Genomic DNA, 17,127 nt, shown 5'->3' with positions numbered 1-17,127 from the left:
ATAATAAATTAATAAATATGTGATATACTTTGAAAATAACATTTATTGGAATAGATTTCTACAGTGGTATTGCTTGGTTGTGTGTGTGTGTGTGTGTGTGTGTGTGTGTGTGTGTGTGTGTGTGTGTGTGTGTGTGTGTGTGTGTGTGTGTGTTGTGTTATGGTTAATTAATGTTAACCATTAACAGCTTGTTCTGGCAGGCTGCTATTCAGTGTTGCTGTAGGTTGGGATTTTTCATTAGTTATTTTTTTTGTTGCTTTTCTTTTTAAATTCAGTTATTTCAAATCCATTTTAAGAGCAAGTTTGTTAGTTTTTATTAGTTTTAAGATTGTTCAAGTATGCTTCATTTTAGTTTCGTTTTTATTCGTTTTGGTATCGCTTTTCGTTTTTGGGAGTCAAGTGCAAGATGAAAAAAAAAAGGGTTTTGTTATAAAGTAAACTACAATTCTCACAGTGACACACACTGACCTTCCTTCTTCTGCACAGATGTTCAGCAACACCAAGTTACCCTCACGTTAGTTTCAATCATGCAAATTTCCATTGACTTAGCCTGGCTTTTAATTATTTTCCCATTGATCTCCTACATAAGTCAACATGCAGGTCAGTGCACAAGATCCACAACTGCTGTTGCTCTTGTTTGGCGCTCATAGAATCAGAGCAATGACACACACGTGCAACTCATTAGGCTGTCCTTTTGCAAGCCTACTCACATAAAAATAAATTCGATAACAACATGCAGACATAATCACAAAACATGTTGGGAGTGGAGCTGATTTTAAGTTTCATCAAACTTTGCGGTCTTCATATTTTGATGTTTTCATTCCATACCAGAAAAACAACTATGAGATTTTCGAGTTAAACTTTCATCGGAAAATACAGTCCATCAAAATTGTGCAAAAAAGTAAATGTGAAAAATGTCTGCGCATTACAACATGAAGTCAGAAATGTGAAAAGTCAGCCAAAACATTTTCACCAAACCAAATACAGTATACCTGAATCCATAACCACTGCAAATATAAAATAACAACTTGAAAAAAGAACAGTTTTAAAACATGCATGAGTTTTATTCTTAACTTATCACCCTTTGTTGTCATTACTAGGATGGAGCACGGAGAAAGAGGGATGGGGGTCTCACACCTACGTTATGAGGAGCAAGAAGGTGAGTGAAATATTTTTCGAGCCCTCTCAGAATAAACACAGGTTGTGTTTCTCAATAAATTATGCAGTTAGAAATTTTAGATGAACAGGTAAACTGATGTATGCGATGTGTAATTCATTCAGTGGTTTAACACTTGAGAAAATGCTCCACTGAGTAAAAAGTGGAGTGAAAAATCTCATCTGCCAATATTATTGAAAAAGTCAACATTGACTATGATATCATTATATTCAGTTTTTTAAGCCAATGTCTATCACGAGAAGCCATATTGAAATGGGACTCGTTATAAACTGGATGAAAATATTTTCTCCTGTGAGAGACGTAGTACCGTACATGATGACGGGCGGCGGTGGTGGCTGATTTCTAATGTACAGTATGTTCTAATCAAGTATTTTTTCTTTTTTTTTACATCATTTCAAGACTTGAGTCAAACTTCTGTTTCAATCGATCATTAAGTGTCTGCTTGGCACTTTTATTTTATTTTATCATTTATTTTATAGCTACTCGATTTTATTTGTGGTTGCACTTTATTGTTGTTGTTGCATGACAAATTATTGAGAAAACTGCTGTTGCAGTTTTTAAAACCAAAACCAATTTACAGTAAATACATTGTATACTGGTTTATGTTACTTATATTACTTTTAGTAGGCCTACAGAGGTGTCCGAATTCGGACATTGAGGGCCACTATCCTTCCTCCTCCGCATCCGATTCAAACAAATAGGGTCATGATCAAGCTTCTGCAGAGCTTGCTGATAAGCCGATCATTTCAATCAGGTGTGTTGGAGGAGGGTAACATCTAAAACATGCATGTTCGCAGTCCTCGAGGACCTGAGTTGGACACCCCCGGTGGGTGACATTAAGTATTGCATTTGTGGGGCTTTATTACTTGGAAAAGTATGTAAGTCAAACCCCAGTCCAATTTTAGAGTGTATTTTGTTGTTGTTGTTGTTTTAAATTATTATATTCATTCTAACCCCTCAAGAGGAAATTCAACAATGAATGATCACTAATCAATATTATTGGCAGAATTAGAGGCCAATATAATCAAATTTTGTCTCAGGCCCAAAGGAGGTGCAGGATGACTGGTTGTTTCCTTAGTGCGTACCGACCGGTATGTATCCTACATACTGTAAGAGGTTGACGGCTAATTGTTTCAAATATTGTTTCAGATGTGGCATATATTTAACGTGTCTTCGGATCATCTTTGCCAGCAGATCATCAGTCCATCTACATTGGTGTACCGGTTCCTCGAGGGTATCGGCGTAAGCGCAGGCGAAGGCGTTCTAGTCATGACAACAGCAACACGGACAGAGACAGACGCTACAGCCACCACAGACAACACGAGCCTGACCAGTATAGAGACATAGACATGGAGGAAGGACTCATGGATTCGCAAGACCCGAGTCTCCAAGACATAAACCGCACAAGTAAGTTAGAGACGAGCACTACTATCAACTCAGTTGGTAAACTGTTTGTGTGTGCCTGTGTGTGTGTGTGTGTGTGTTTGGCAGTGGACTCCAGTGCACGTGACACACAGACTCATGTAGCTGTGGCTAGCAGCTCCATATTAGGCATCAAAAAGCATACACACATGCGCACACGCAAATACACACACACACTCACACACACACACACACACACACACACACACACTTTTTTTGTTTGTTTTTTTTGGTCATATTAGTGCAGCATTATTTCACACCATGTCTATGATCGTGTTTTCAAAGTCCAGTGCAGGACCAGTTTTTGTAACCTACCTTTTTTTTTTTACTTGGGTTTCTCAAGCAAACTCGCCACCCAGTTGGCATAATTTGGTCATGGTAATTGTTGATTTTGTGAGCCATTTTTTACTTTTCATACTTCTATTCTTGATTTTCTGTATTTATATGTAACTGGCCTTGCCGGTTCCCAAAAAAATAACATAACAAGTGGAATAAGCACCGCTGTCAGCAGTGGACATCAATTGTATTGATCACTGATGACATTAGAAGGCACGTGTACAGTAATTACATCCGCCTATATGTTCGCAGAAAGCTTGTTATCCCGTAGCACCAATGGTGAAATCATGTTAGTCCTCATCCATACCATACAACACTGACTGGATTGTACTGTACGTTCCAGGGCACATGATTGAATATCCATAATGCTGCAGTAATTTGTAACCCACGTGTGTTTTCGTTCTGCAGTCATTGCCATTTGTACACGAGCCATGATTTGAAAGGCGGATGAAAAAAATAATTAACACCGGCTGATTGATTAGTTTTCTGCATTTAAGACTGATGAAAAATTTGTTTCATTTCATTACTGTTTGCATAATTTACTATGAAATGAAAGTATGGGGTTTTCTCCGGGTACTCCGGTTTCCTCCCACATTCCAAAAACATGCATGGGAGGCTGATTGAACACTCTAAATTGTCCCTAGGTGTGAGGGTGAGCATGGATGGTTGTTCGTCTCTGTGTGCCCTGCGATTGGCTGACAACCGGTTCAGGGTGACCGCCACCTACTGCCCGAAGACAGCTGGGATAGGCTCCAGCACCCCCCGTGACCCTTGTGAGGATAAGCGGATCGGAAAATGGATGGATGGATGGATGATATTTCCAGTAAAAGAAACACATAGAACCCGATTATAATACAGAACGATCTTTGAGGTGGTCATTAACGTCTTGTTGATTGACAGTGGTTGACTGCCAAACAGCAAAAAGGGAGGAAGCAGTGGCGATTTGTCACAGTGGTTATAATGATTTCTTCTTTCCTCTTCCAAGGCCAAACAATCCCGTTTGGATCAGTACCAAACTGGACACCTCTGGCATATGCCTGAACTTTTTCATTAAGACCCATTCATTATCCATCCGTGCGTTCCATTTTCTACCATTTATCTTTTAGGGCCATGAGCTAAAGCCTATACCCGCTATTTTTGGTTAAGCTGGTCACCGACAAGGTGCATACCTATAAACGTACCCAAAGAAGCTTCACATGCTCGTATTTACACTACCGTAATTTTGAGTCTTCAATTAACATGACATCAATATTTCTTCATTATGGAAGGAAACCCATGCAAGCATGGGCTGAATACTATATTTTAGTAATGTCTTTCTTCCTGGCCTGTCTTGTTTTCCACCAAGTGTCACCAGCAGCTGAGCGGCTACGCTACATCCTGAGTGAGGACGATGACGTTCCCACGCCGACACTTTTCACTGAAATGGACACTCTACAGCGTGAAGGGGATGAACTGGAGTGGAAGGAGTCTGCAAGGTGGATGCTGTCGCTCATTAATGCTGCATACTTAGTCTGCATCATTAGACAAACCCCAGTGGCAATGAAGTCGCAACATGGCGTAAAATGGAATACAATTCATTGGAATTGGGATTTGTAGTTTGTATATGCAATCAGATGCAAGCTGTGTCCTTGGAGATACTGTACACTTCATCTGATTGCACAGTGTTCTGCACTAACAACTTTTTTTTGACATTTTTTAACGTGTGAAATATCCATTCCTCCATTTTCCATACTGCTTGTTCTCATTAGAGTTGCGGTTCAGCTGGAATCTTTCCCAGCTGACTTAAGTGTAAGAGGTAAACCGTCAATCACATTGATTATGTAAATAAACAACCATTTACACTCACATTCACACCTGCAGGCAATCCAGAGTCTTCAATTAATGTACCATGCAAGTTTTTCACATGTGCAAGGATGCAGGAGTACCCAGAGAAAACTCATGCAAGCATGGGGAAAACTTCCAAGCTCCACACAGTGTGACCTAAACCAAGATTTGAAACCCTGAACCTCTCAAGTATGAGGCAACTGTGCAAACCACTCTAAAAAATACAATAACATTTACATATCATTGGCAAATCCAAATCAATTGGTTAATATTGCTCTTAATAATTATTGGCTTTGAGGCTTTCACTTGTATTGCACTTTTCCACCTACCAGGCGCTCAAAGCACTTCACATTCACTGCTTATCCAGCTCCTGATGACACAGCATCAGAAGCAGTAGCTTACTCCAGGACACTAAGACATGGTCACATGAGCAGGGGTTCAAACCCACAAACTCTGGGTTGGGAGACGACTGCTCGACCACTGAACTATTACGCCCCCGATGAATGAAGACATCACAAAATCTGTGCAACTTAATGTGTCCTTGTCTTTGGAGGACTCATTTTGCTGAATTGAGTTCAAATCAAACACTACAGGAGAAATAGCTGTTCAGTGGTGATAACACTCAAAAGACAGAACATTTTTATAACATTTTACCTCTGGAGAGTTCTTCAAAGGGGCAGCCTAAAGCACACAGTATTCAGTTTCCTCAGAACTCAGCTGAGGAATCGCTCACTCTATTTCACCTTCACAGTGCGCCACATTCAAAAGCCTGAAATCTGCACCGCCAGCTGTGTCTCATTGTTTTCAACATTTTGTTACAGATGGGTCAAGTTTGAAGAGAAAGTAGAGGAGGGAGGCGAGAGGTGGAGCAAACCGCATGTGTCCACGCTGTCCTTGCACAGTCTTTTTGAGCTTCGGACGTGTCTTCAAACAGGAACCATTCTGTTGGACCTGGATGGCTATTCTTTGCCCCAAATAGTTGGTGAGCTTTTCATTACTTGCAAGACATCAGTCTCTCTCTTTTATTTATATATATATATACACAAGGGTCGCGGGGGGTGCTGGAGCCCATCCCAGAACCGGTTGCCAGCCAATCGCAGGGCACACAGAGACGAACAACCATCCGCGCTCACACTCACACCTAGGGACAATTTAGAGTGTTCCATTAACCTGACATGCATGTTTTTGGAATGTGGGAGGAAATCCGGAGAAAGCTCACGCAGGCCCGGGAGAACATGCAAACTCCACACAGGAAAGCCGGAGCCGGGATCGAACCCACGACCCCTACAGTGTTAGGTCGACGCATTAACCACTTGACCCCCGGGCCGCCATACATAGGGGAGGGGTTCAGTGAATCAGTCTCAGGGGTTCGACAGAGCCTCTGCCATGGAGGTTAAGACACACCCAACTCAACATATCAATTAGTTATGACATGCCCACTTGGCCATCACTGGCTGGTTCATTTTGTGCACAATTAAAAAAATTATACTTCATACTCATTGTGTTTACTTTTTTTCTGTTTTTAATAAATGTGTTTTGTTATGTCTTGAATTTGTAAAAAAAAATCTTATTTTTATTTTTCACTAATGGAGGTTTAGGTGAATGTGCATATGAACTGGTTGGGTTTGGTACCTCTAACAAGGTTAAGAACCACTGTTCTAAATTGTCCCAAGGTGTGAGTGTGAGCACAAATGGTTGTTTGTCTATGTGTGCCCTGCAAGTGGGTGGCGACCGGTTCAGGGTGTACTTGAAGACAGCTAGGATAGGCTCCAGCACGGCCGTGACCCTCGAGAGGATAAGCAGATTAGAAAAGTAATACATTTTCTCGGCACAAAACACTTCTGTCAAAAGTAAACAACACGTTTTATGTTGGCTGTTGTCAAGCATTAGTGGGAGACATTTAATCCAGGCGCTCAGAGTTATTGGGTATGATAAAAGAGATTAAAATGACACATTTCTCACCAATACTCAAAAATAAAAGTTCTTTGATAAATGGTTTTGTCGACTAAACACGGAAAATATACAGCAATCAGTCACGTTATGACAACAAGCACAATATATTATTTTGATATCCAAAGCAAGAGCTGTTTCAAATATTCTTGAATGCAAGGATTTGTTATTTTCGTGAGGATAAGCAGTTCGGATAATGGATGGATGGTTTCAGACCATTTTTTAAAATTTGGCAGAGGCCTCGTGTTGGAGTTTGTGAGATGAAAAATTATTTCAATAAAGCTTTTTTTTTTTATCTTTAAATGTCAAATATATAAAGTTGGGCTGGCTACATGCAGAGGCAAGAGGGGGCAAAACTGTCTGTGTGCCAGGCTTCAGCTCTCTGTTGATCTACTGTACTGTCTGCACTGAGGCTTTCTCCTCAATGAAAAAAAAATGGGTGCAATTAAGCCTAAAGGGAGCTAGATTTCCCCTCGACAGTGAGGCAGGCTCAGCTGAAGAACTGAAGCTTTGCGAAATGCATCGCACAATTTACGACATACTGAATAAATCATAGAATAATAACAACAAAAACCAAACATTTAGAAATCTTTTTTTTTTGTCAGCCAGAGAGTTTCATTGCTGTTCTTTTCCAACTTGTAGCCTGTCGTTGGATTTGCTCCTCAGTTACACACATGCCTATAAGCATCAGGGCCACTCAATAACAACTTTTTTATTGTTGGTTTGATATTTTTAAGGATATTTTATTTATTTTCTCATTTGTATTTATTCATGATAATGATTTGTAGACTTTACACTAGAAGAAGGTGATTTTCACAAAGCTGCATCACAAGTTGATATCATTTTTAAAGCCATGCTGTGGTCCCCAAGTACCACCATCATCACCGGCATTAAAATACAAAAGCATAGTCATCTTAAGTGTTGAAAAGGTTCAATTCTTAAAAAGTATTGAATATATATCAATTGCAACAGCATCCAGTTTAAACATGAACACAAGGGAACATAAAGTATATAATGATTTGTTTAAAATGTAATGCACATGAAAAGTTAATAAAAATTGTACCTAAATAAAGTTTAAAGACAAACATGTCTCAAAGATTCCATTTAAATGTATTGTACTAAAAGCTAAACACAGCTCAACAGTAGTCAATGCAGTGATTTTGTTTTTTTTGCTTACAACTAGATCAGTGGTTGTTAACCTTGTTAGAGGTACCGAACCCAGCCAGTTCATATGCACATTCACCAAACCCTTTATTCATGATAAACAAAAATATGACTTTTTACAAATTAAAGACATAAAAAAATGCATTTATTAGAGAAAAGTAATAAGATTTCAAGACATAAGTAGAAGTTTTTTTAATTTTACGATGTACTATCACGACAGTCACACATTGACTACTGAGTGAACTAAATTCCCCGCAGCACTGATTGGACAAGCAATGTAATGTGATCATCTGCAGCCAGTGATGGCCAAGCGGGCGTGTCGTAACTCATTGACATGTTGAGTCGGGTATTTCTTAAAACCTCCATGGCATAGGCTCCGTCGAACCCCTGAGACCGATCCACCGAACACCTGGGGTTCGATCGAACCCCAGGTTAAGAACCACTGAACTAGAGAGAAGCACTACACCTACATGGTGCTCTTCCAAATTTCTTGTGGATGTTGGCCCTTCTTTTCTGCACTATTACATGGCATACCAAGTACACAGGCCAGGTCACATTGCTGTGTATTGTGCACAGGGCACTGCAAAGTCAGAGAGAGGAGGAGGAGGGCAGTTGAGTAGAGTGGTGCAGGCAATGCCATAAAGCTTTCTTGGGTTCAGGGACATTTATTTATCGTTTCCCCAACAACTCGGAAAGCCAATTGATTTGCTCTGCTGCACTACACGCCATCGAAGCAATGAAAGCATTTTATTAAGACATACATTCCATGCAATCCTGTCTAAGAGTACGGCATGCTGACGTGCAGTTACTGGCACAATACAACTCACTCAGGGTCAAACAGAAGCTGCAGACCCAGTTGTACTGTGTGTAGTCAGCAATATATTGATGAGCAGCTCAATATAACGTCGATGAGCATTTATAATTTCAGCTTCCCAAACCGCAATTTCCCCATGAACCACTTACAAGTGACTCTGAATTGAGATTTGCATGTCATGGCTGTTAATGTATATCCATATGACATCACCATAGTGTTAGATGCCTGGCCTAAAACGGCCAAATGATTTGAACAGAATTTGAACAGATGTTGACTAAATTCATTCATGTCATTTGGGCACATGGTGCATTAATCAAGACGTACTTTTTTCCTCTTCATGAAAATAATATGCGCATAATGTGAAGAAAAGTCCGCTCACATAATGAGAAATGATTGAATGATAATTACCTTATTCATGTCATCTGAATATTATATGTATTTACGTGGGAGATGATCCATTAATGAAGATCTCTTTTCTTTCTTTGTAATATATTTAGAATTGCATGCCTACATTTTTTGTGGAAGCAATTTATTGTTCCATGTCCCGCATGCATATGTATTTATCTATGGATGGACGAATGTATGTATACACAGACAGACGAACGGACGTACAGCTGTATGCATGGATGGATGGAAAGAATTTTCCATAATAGGAGTACCAGAACTGAGAACTGCATGTGGCTCTATAATCCCTCTGTTGCACCTTGGGAAAACAAATCATAAGTAATTTTTTTTTTCTCACTTCATTATTTTTTGGGATGTAATTCATAAATTGAAGATTATGGTGAGCCGTTAAAATAAAACATCGGTAACTTACTCAAAGTATGTGTTCTAACCACTGATGTGCAGCACTCACTGCAAGTGTTTACCATAGACAACATGTAAAGTCGTTTCGTAGACCCCGTCTTGAGAAATCAGGGGCGGCACAGCGGGGGACATGAAATTCCAAACTTCAGAACTATGGGGCAGATTTTCTACCAACAACTACCACCAGGTTGTTCCAAAAAGTTTCCCATTCATTCATTCATTCATTCATTCATTCGTTCATTCGTTCATTCATTCGTTCATTCATTCAGTCATTCATTCTGGCGGAATTGAGGAGGTCTTCAAAGTATTCTCCCTTCCAATTCAAAACGTCCTGAGTCAAGGTCAGAAGCGCCCCGTCGCCACTATACACAAAGTGCCTGATAAGGGCAATTTGCGCCGATGTGGGGGTGAACATAGCCGACTTGAAGCGGTTCCTCTCTTTTCCCTTTAAATAAAGTGCAACGACAGTCTTGCATAATGTTATCGCTGTGTGGAAAAGGGGTGCATTAATCTGTGCGTGACTGTTGGCTGATGTGGCAAAAGACAACGTAAACACCTACATCATTATATTTCTATGTTTTCACCAAAGTTTTAATGTTGGCAGGTAGAAATCTCTAGTTTTGAGAAAAGCGCCTTTCAAATTTTGCCACATACATCTCTCAATGGTCCTTGATACCCAGTACATTCGGAAAAAGATATTGACCCTAAACTTTCAGCTAATGTTGGAAAACCACCGGAAAGCCAATTCCAACAGCTGGTAGATTTTAACCTTTTAAAAATCGGAGGTAGTTTGACATCTCAAGAGATGTCAACTGACTAGTTTACTTCATTACCATGCACGTTGTTGACTTATTTCCATGAACTTCAACTAATTTTTTTACCTTTGGGCTGCTGAAAAAAAAGGAGAGTGGGTTTGGAAAAAAATCTCATAATCAACATTTTTGACCACCCAAGCTTTTTCTGTCAATAACTGAAAACATACACTTGATTTTGTGAAAAACACATCAAACTATATCCAGAATGAGCTGGCTAATTAAATATGTATCTTTCCACACCACCCACATCTATTTCCACCTCCAGCCCCCAACCCCCAAGTCCCTACCCAGCTGCGGACCAGCCAGTGGGATTATTTAAAAACTATAATGATATTGATCAACTTCAGCAGAATGGCGTTAGACCAGCGATCTACCTACTGCAGTGGACTTATACGGGATCCCAGCGGGCGTATAGTTTAATAGACGGGCACATGTCAAAGGACACAGATTCAGTGAGTTGGAGCGCCCAGCTTGGCGAAGAATGGTCTACTGCACAGGTGTCAAAGTCAAGGCCCGGGGGCCAGATCTGGCCCGCCACATCATTTTCTGTGGCCCGCGAAAGCCAATCAAACATGTCGACTTACATGATGCTTGCTAAAATCTCTTCCAAAAATTAAAAATTCTTTGATGTACTAAATAATAATATTTATAATATTTCTTGTTAGAAAACCCCTTATGACAGTAACTTCAACAAGAGTAGAATAGACCGTTCTTCTTTATCTGCTTGAAATCATGACGGCACTCCAAGGGAAACGGTAACAGAAATGCGGCCTGCGACAAAAATGAGTTTGACACCCCTGGTCTAGTGAATTCCCAAACAGAGGCAATGAGGCTTGCGCTTGCATGGAAATCAGGCTACGCCAGCATTTTCTCATGTGCCGTCCACGAAAATAGAGCCGTATATGAGAGAAATAGTAGGAGAACTGAGTTTAGACCATTTTAATGTGTACATCTTTAGTAATGTGGTCAAGCGCATGTTTATTCCACGAAGAAGACAACATTTTTTTGGGTTCTGCACTTCTGGGCCTGAACTCTTGATCTAACCAAAAGTGGTTTTTATTCTGGGTGTGCACAGAGTGTTGGAGCTGGTTCAGTAAGATAACATGATTTATTTTGCAATTTTATACCTTCTGAGCTCTGCTCTCAGTAGACCAAAATTTAATTCAGTTATTCATTCATCTATGCTGAAAAGGAATTTAACGCATGTGAGATACAAAGGTTAGTGGCTAGCTTTTTTTTGGGGGGGGGGGGCTGTATGGGGAGGGACAGCCACACTTTTCTATCTAGCCTAACTGTGTGACAGTAACACGGCGAGCTACATCGTCACTTAAACTCATTTAAATTTAAGTGGCCTTAAATTTCCACTTTTATGTCACATTTATCATCTTGTGATAGACGAGCCTCCACATTTGTTTGCGTCGGCGAACAAAGTTTATGCCTGTTTTTGCACACGCAAACCCTTTTGGTAAATCAGGCCCTAATTATTCGGTCGTGTCTGTTTTTATAGATGACATCATCGAGAGACAGATAGAGGAAGGCATCATCATGCCTGAGCTGCGAGAGAAAATCACTTTTGTTCTGTTGAGGAAACATCGACACCAGACCAAGAAGCCAATTCATCGCTCTCTAGCTGACATTGGGAAGTCTAGTTCATCCACCTGTGAGTTTTGCAGCTACTGCTTGACTGAAAAACGAAGCCCCATTGCTCGGCGAATTAAATGCAAGCAAAAGAAAAAAAAATCTGTTCAATGCTCTGCATTCTAATATTAGGCAAGGCATTACAAATGAAGCATGTAGAATTGTGTTCTTACTCCTCTGAGTTATTACGTGTTGTAAATAATGTCACACCTTCTGATTATTATTCAAAGATTCCTCTATTTGCGAATGAAGACATGTCCCGAGTGAATCTATTAGTGTATGATAACTTCCTAGTTATCAATTTTCCACATGGTATCTAGGGCGTAAGCTGCTAGATGTGCCGTAGAGCTGAACATCTGCCCTCTTCTTTTTGCTTGATTGTGCCTCTTGATTGTCAGCTCGTCCAGTGGGGCCGAGAGGGGCACCTGGCCCGATGCCGGTGGCCAACTACAATCGATCCACAGAGGACATTCGAATCAAGCAGCAGTCTGGCAGCTATGGCCGCCTGCGTGAGTGTCCAAGTTTTCAAAATATTATACAGTGAACTATCGTTATATTGCGGTTCATCTTCCACATCGCCGTTATATTTCAGACTTTTAATGAAGCGATCTTTTTTATGTATATTGTTTAGGCGGGTTTCTACAATGTGCAGGCAAGTTCAAATGTAATTCAATTCAATTTCATAACAGAAGTGGGCATTTAACAAACCACACTCCTCACACATTAAGGGACCAATTGGATTGAGAGTTGTGTGCGTTCTGTGTAATACCGAGTTGTGCCACAACTTGCTGGATGTTGATGCAGCTTAATTACTTAAGACAAGAAGAAGAGACAGAGAAGCTCCCTTACATAATAGAGCAGCAGTAATAAATGCCTGCGAGTATTTTGAAAGCTGTGTTTGTGTGTTGCTACCCAGTGAGTGTCAATATGTCAATTGTTAGCTTTTTTTTCTATGCTAAATCAATTAGCCCTTCTGTGGATAGTAAGCTAGCAGACATTTGTAAAATGAAATTACCGGTATATGGTTTGGTTGAACATTTTGTCATTTCATTATTCAGTGTTTGTTTCTTGTTTGTTTATGTGTCAGTTTTGCGATAAACTTCAAGCAGGAGTGACAAACACATTTTTGGAGAACTGTGCAAGCCACAGTATTCTTATTTTGATTCCTCCAATGGATGCTACCTCCAATTATCGACAAGGAAACGCTATGGAAGAATGTTTTCATAAATTCAAATGTGTTTTGATCAGTTTGATTTTGTCAAATGGGGCGGGAGGCAGAAGTGTAAAAATATTGTATTGCTATGCCACGGATTGTCTCAGGAATGTATCCCCTTGATAAACAGGCTTCACGTTTACGACAAATACTTAAAGGGTAAACACAAAATTTAAGAAAGAAAGAAAGAACAATTCTTTGACAGCAGCATTTGATTGATTCAAATTTTTTAAGCGTTATGAATTTTCAGATGTGATTACATGTTTTACAGTAGAAGTGGGCTAGAAAAGATGATGATGGATGGATGGATTTCTTTTTGTTCAATCTAATCCCCAAACAGGAGATGGTCCACTCATTGCTAAACTCGACTTCAAAGGAAACTGAATATTTAGTTAACGAATAAGGTTTCATCGGAGTTGTTGTTGTCACCCAGCAGGACACGCTCAGAGTAGGAGTATGAACGACATTGCAGATACTCCCAGCACAGACCAAGTAAGTCTTCAACACAATTATAATTCAGATTCAGATTCAGATTCAGAAAACTTTATTCATCCCCATGGGGTAATTGGACTTAACAGGCACGCTTTGCACAAGAAACATGAAAAACAAAGACGAACATGGGATACAGTGCGAAGGGCCTGTCGGTAATCGCCGTAAGTACAGCGCCCTGAGATCTTAGATGAGAAAAGTAAACACAAGGGAAGGAGGGGATAAAAAAACCATGCTCGAACTATCCTCTTCTGAGGATAATTTAAGTCTAGGAGAAAAAAATTCCCTGCACATCAAGCATATGACAGTTACAACAAGACACAAGACATAACGTGATGAGATTCAAATTTAAATCTGTTTGTTTCTCAAATGCAAATGATAATTTAAAATAAACCATATATGTATGTTTTTTTTTTTTTGTTTCCATGCGTACTTTCCAGGGGAAAGGGTCCAGATTGCGTTGTTTTGTCTTGGGACGGCCGCCAACAATTTCAGGTGGCCTTGAGTTCGTGGCTGTATTCCTTCACTGGCGCCGATCAGCCAAATCCTCATTTACTTTCCGAAGCGAGAATTCCAACTTCACCATGTTGTCGCCAATCGTACGGAGACACCCCAAAGCCGCGTCCATATTGCGGTTGAGCTCAGTCACCGCTTGAGTCTGTGTATTGGACATTCGCGCCAGACCATCCAAAATGACCGGCAGCTTCTTCACGTCCAATAAAGCTGCTCCCATCGGTTGAATTTTGCGATAGAACAGGAAACTGCTAACACCAAACAGCAGCATACCTGTTATCAGAAGGCCAATAATGTAGATGTCTTCCACATCCTCAACGGACAGTATTGACAGGCACACCATTCTCCACTTGCTCCATGGATCAAGGGCGTATCCGGCAGCAAATGTCCCCGAGGGGCAAGTAGGCTCCCCACTGCCTGCTCTTCTCGTCGAGAAAATTTTGTCGATTGCATCGAGGGACCAGCCAACCAATTCCATGGTTTATTCTGAGGGTGAAAGTACGATAGGAGGCTAGGAAAAGTTAGACACAGACAGCACGTAGACTGAGTGGCGAGCAAGGAGAGGGTGGGGAAGGAAGGAGCTGAGCAGAAAAGCGTCCGCCTTCGTCGAGAGCCAGCAGAAAAGCATGCATACTGTAAAAACTTTCATCGCCACAGATGTTTTTTTTTTACATGGAAATAAATGGTGGAGCACAAACCACCTGGAATATTTTACCAGGAAAATTCCAACATTTCGAATCACAAACCCCTGTCATGAAAAAAATGTAAAAGGAACCGCTAACAGTAATACTTTTACATGCATCCATTACTAATAACAAGTGCAAATGAGCAAAGTCTGTAACTTCCGGGACACACATTATCGGCCCCTTTTCTGTTTACTGAGGTCTCGTGTGATGTGACACATGATGAAATGACCCAAGTTTAGTGCAACCAAGCCATCAGATTCCAAATCCTACAAATTTGCGGGCAGTGGGCTTTGGACGTTCGACTTTTTTTCTTTTCTTTTGGCCTTTTCCTCTCAGGTTGGCTGGCAACTGCAAATCATGCCTTTCGAGGTCTCCTCTTTATTCTTTTGGTATTTTTCTTTCACACGTTATCATCGTATAGTGTAATCTCTTACCACATCAGAAATCTCCTCTTTGGGCTTCCTTTTGCTCTCCTGTCCGGGAACTACATTTTAAACACCCTTCTATCAATATGCACATATCAATCAATATTTCCTGTCAATATCAATATGTATTAAACACCCGTACAATCTGCCCAATAAATGTCGGGTAACAATTTGCCACCACTTACTGTAATGGAGGAAATTTTAATCACATATTTTAGGTAGAGAATATTTTTTCAAAAGTTATGAAATGTGTAAATTGAGTAAAGTTTACCTAACTTTGATTACATTCCACAACTTTCTCTCCGGGTACTCCGGTTTCCTCACACATTCCAAAAAGCATGCGTGACAGTTTTGACTGATCACTGAATTGTTCTGAGGTATGCTTGTGAGAGTGTATGATTGCTTGTCTATACACTGAAAAAAATGGTGTGTTGGATTTACTCAATCTTATTTCATCCAGATATATTTTTGAAGGAGATCTATAATCTAATAATGTAACTTAATTTGCATGACTTCTGTCTGTCATGCATGCCTTGAGTTCCTGATTACAAAACGACCACCAGAAGTACCGGTATCGGCCGTCATCGCAAATACCAACACCTGGTATCGGTACTTGCCCGTCCCTAGAAAGAATTCCAACGCCATCTTGAGGGGCAATTGCAAGTATGGCTAATGTAGATCTGTTACTGGACATTGAAAAAATACAAATAAAATAAAGCTCGTCGTTGAACATTTCCTCGGAGCAGTTAAATTGTACCTTTTCATCATTCACAACGACAAAATAAATGTTCCCACATCCCCTTTACAACGTCACAATATGTATTTTCTGCCTGGAAGCATATCGCTGTTGCATTCATTTTCCACTTTGCCGCTTTGAATTATTGTTGAGATTACCACCTAATATCTCACGGATGTGTTCGATTGATGCTTCGTCGGGGTGGTGAGAGGCAGCTCTGCCTTTCAGTACCATCAATCTCGGAAGGTGACAGCCGACAATAGAGGAAATTTGCACACACACACACACACACACACACACACACACACACACACAACACACTCATTCCCAGGGCTCACACCAATGGGGTCTTAAGCCCCCTAACAAATGCGCAGACAGATGCAAGGATGTGAAACGCAGACGTTGACAATAAGTGCCATTCACACTGGTTGACTGACATGACAACAATAAATGTACATGTGTTTGCAATGACTTAATGTGATGGGGTTGAAGGAATGAATGGATGAATGGATTCTTTATTTCAAACGTGTGAAAAGAACAACTAAATCGCAGGCATCAAAATCAAGGCCCTGGGGCCAGATCTGGCCCGCCACATCATTTTATGTGGCCCGCGAAAGCAATTCAAACATGTCAACTTCTACGATGATTACTAAAATCTGGACCAAAATTTCAACTTCTCATATGTAATAAATAAGCGAGATATTGTCAGCATTTTCTTGTGACCAAAAAACCTCATTACACTAACTTAAATAATCGTTGAATGAGCCATTATTCTTGACTTCTTTATGTTTTCACGGTCATAACGGCCCTCCAAGGGAAACGGTCACAACAATGTGGCCCGCGACAAAAATCAGTTTGACACCCCTGAACTAAACAGGCTGAATTTGACAAAAATAAATTGTAACTAAAATGTAAATAAACTTATGTACCTAACACTTCCCGATAACCCTATACGATGTTTTACAATAGTATACTATAGTATAATAATAATAATAATAATAATAATAATAATATACTAAATATTTATATCTATAGATCTGTATTTCTCTACACACTACTACTTATTATAAGTAGTCATTGCAAGTGTCATTGTAAGTTGTAATTCCAAGTTGTACTTT

The 17,127-nt window shown here is 40.1% G+C and overlaps 1 protein-coding gene across 3 annotated transcripts in view; it reads left to right on the top strand.

The window, feature by feature from the left end:
• The first annotated feature begins 1,101 nt into the window (after window positions 1-1,101).
• Window positions 1,102-17,127, top strand: part of slc4a5a (solute carrier family 4 member 5a) — a 43,448-nt gene continuing 27,422 nt past the window's right edge. For 2 of the 3 annotated variants that reach the window (XM_019885297.1, XM_019885295.1), the window contains exons 1-7: window positions 1,102-1,159; window positions 2,372-2,584; window positions 4,281-4,410; window positions 5,581-5,741; window positions 11,817-11,969; window positions 12,346-12,456; window positions 13,597-13,652. In XM_019885297.1, coding sequence (XP_019740856.1) covers window positions 1,102-1,159; window positions 2,372-2,584; window positions 4,281-4,410; window positions 5,581-5,741; window positions 11,817-11,969; window positions 12,346-12,456; window positions 13,597-13,652 — 882 coding nt within the window. Of the gene's footprint in view, window positions 1,160-2,368; window positions 2,585-4,280; window positions 4,411-5,580; window positions 5,742-11,816; window positions 11,970-12,345; window positions 12,457-13,596; window positions 13,653-17,127 lie in introns of all 3 variants that reach the window. The other variant, XM_019885296.1, reaches the window with a different exon arrangement.

Source organism: Hippocampus comes, unplaced genomic scaffold (genome assembly GCF_001891065.2).
Source record: "Hippocampus comes isolate QL1 unplaced genomic scaffold, H_comes_QL1_v1.1 scaffold45, whole genome shotgun sequence".
NCBI classification, from domain to species: Eukaryota; Metazoa; Chordata; class Actinopteri; order Syngnathiformes; family Syngnathidae; genus Hippocampus; species Hippocampus comes.
The sequence above is the reverse complement of the archived record's forward strand: the minus strand, read 5'-3'. Positions and strand labels throughout refer to the sequence as shown.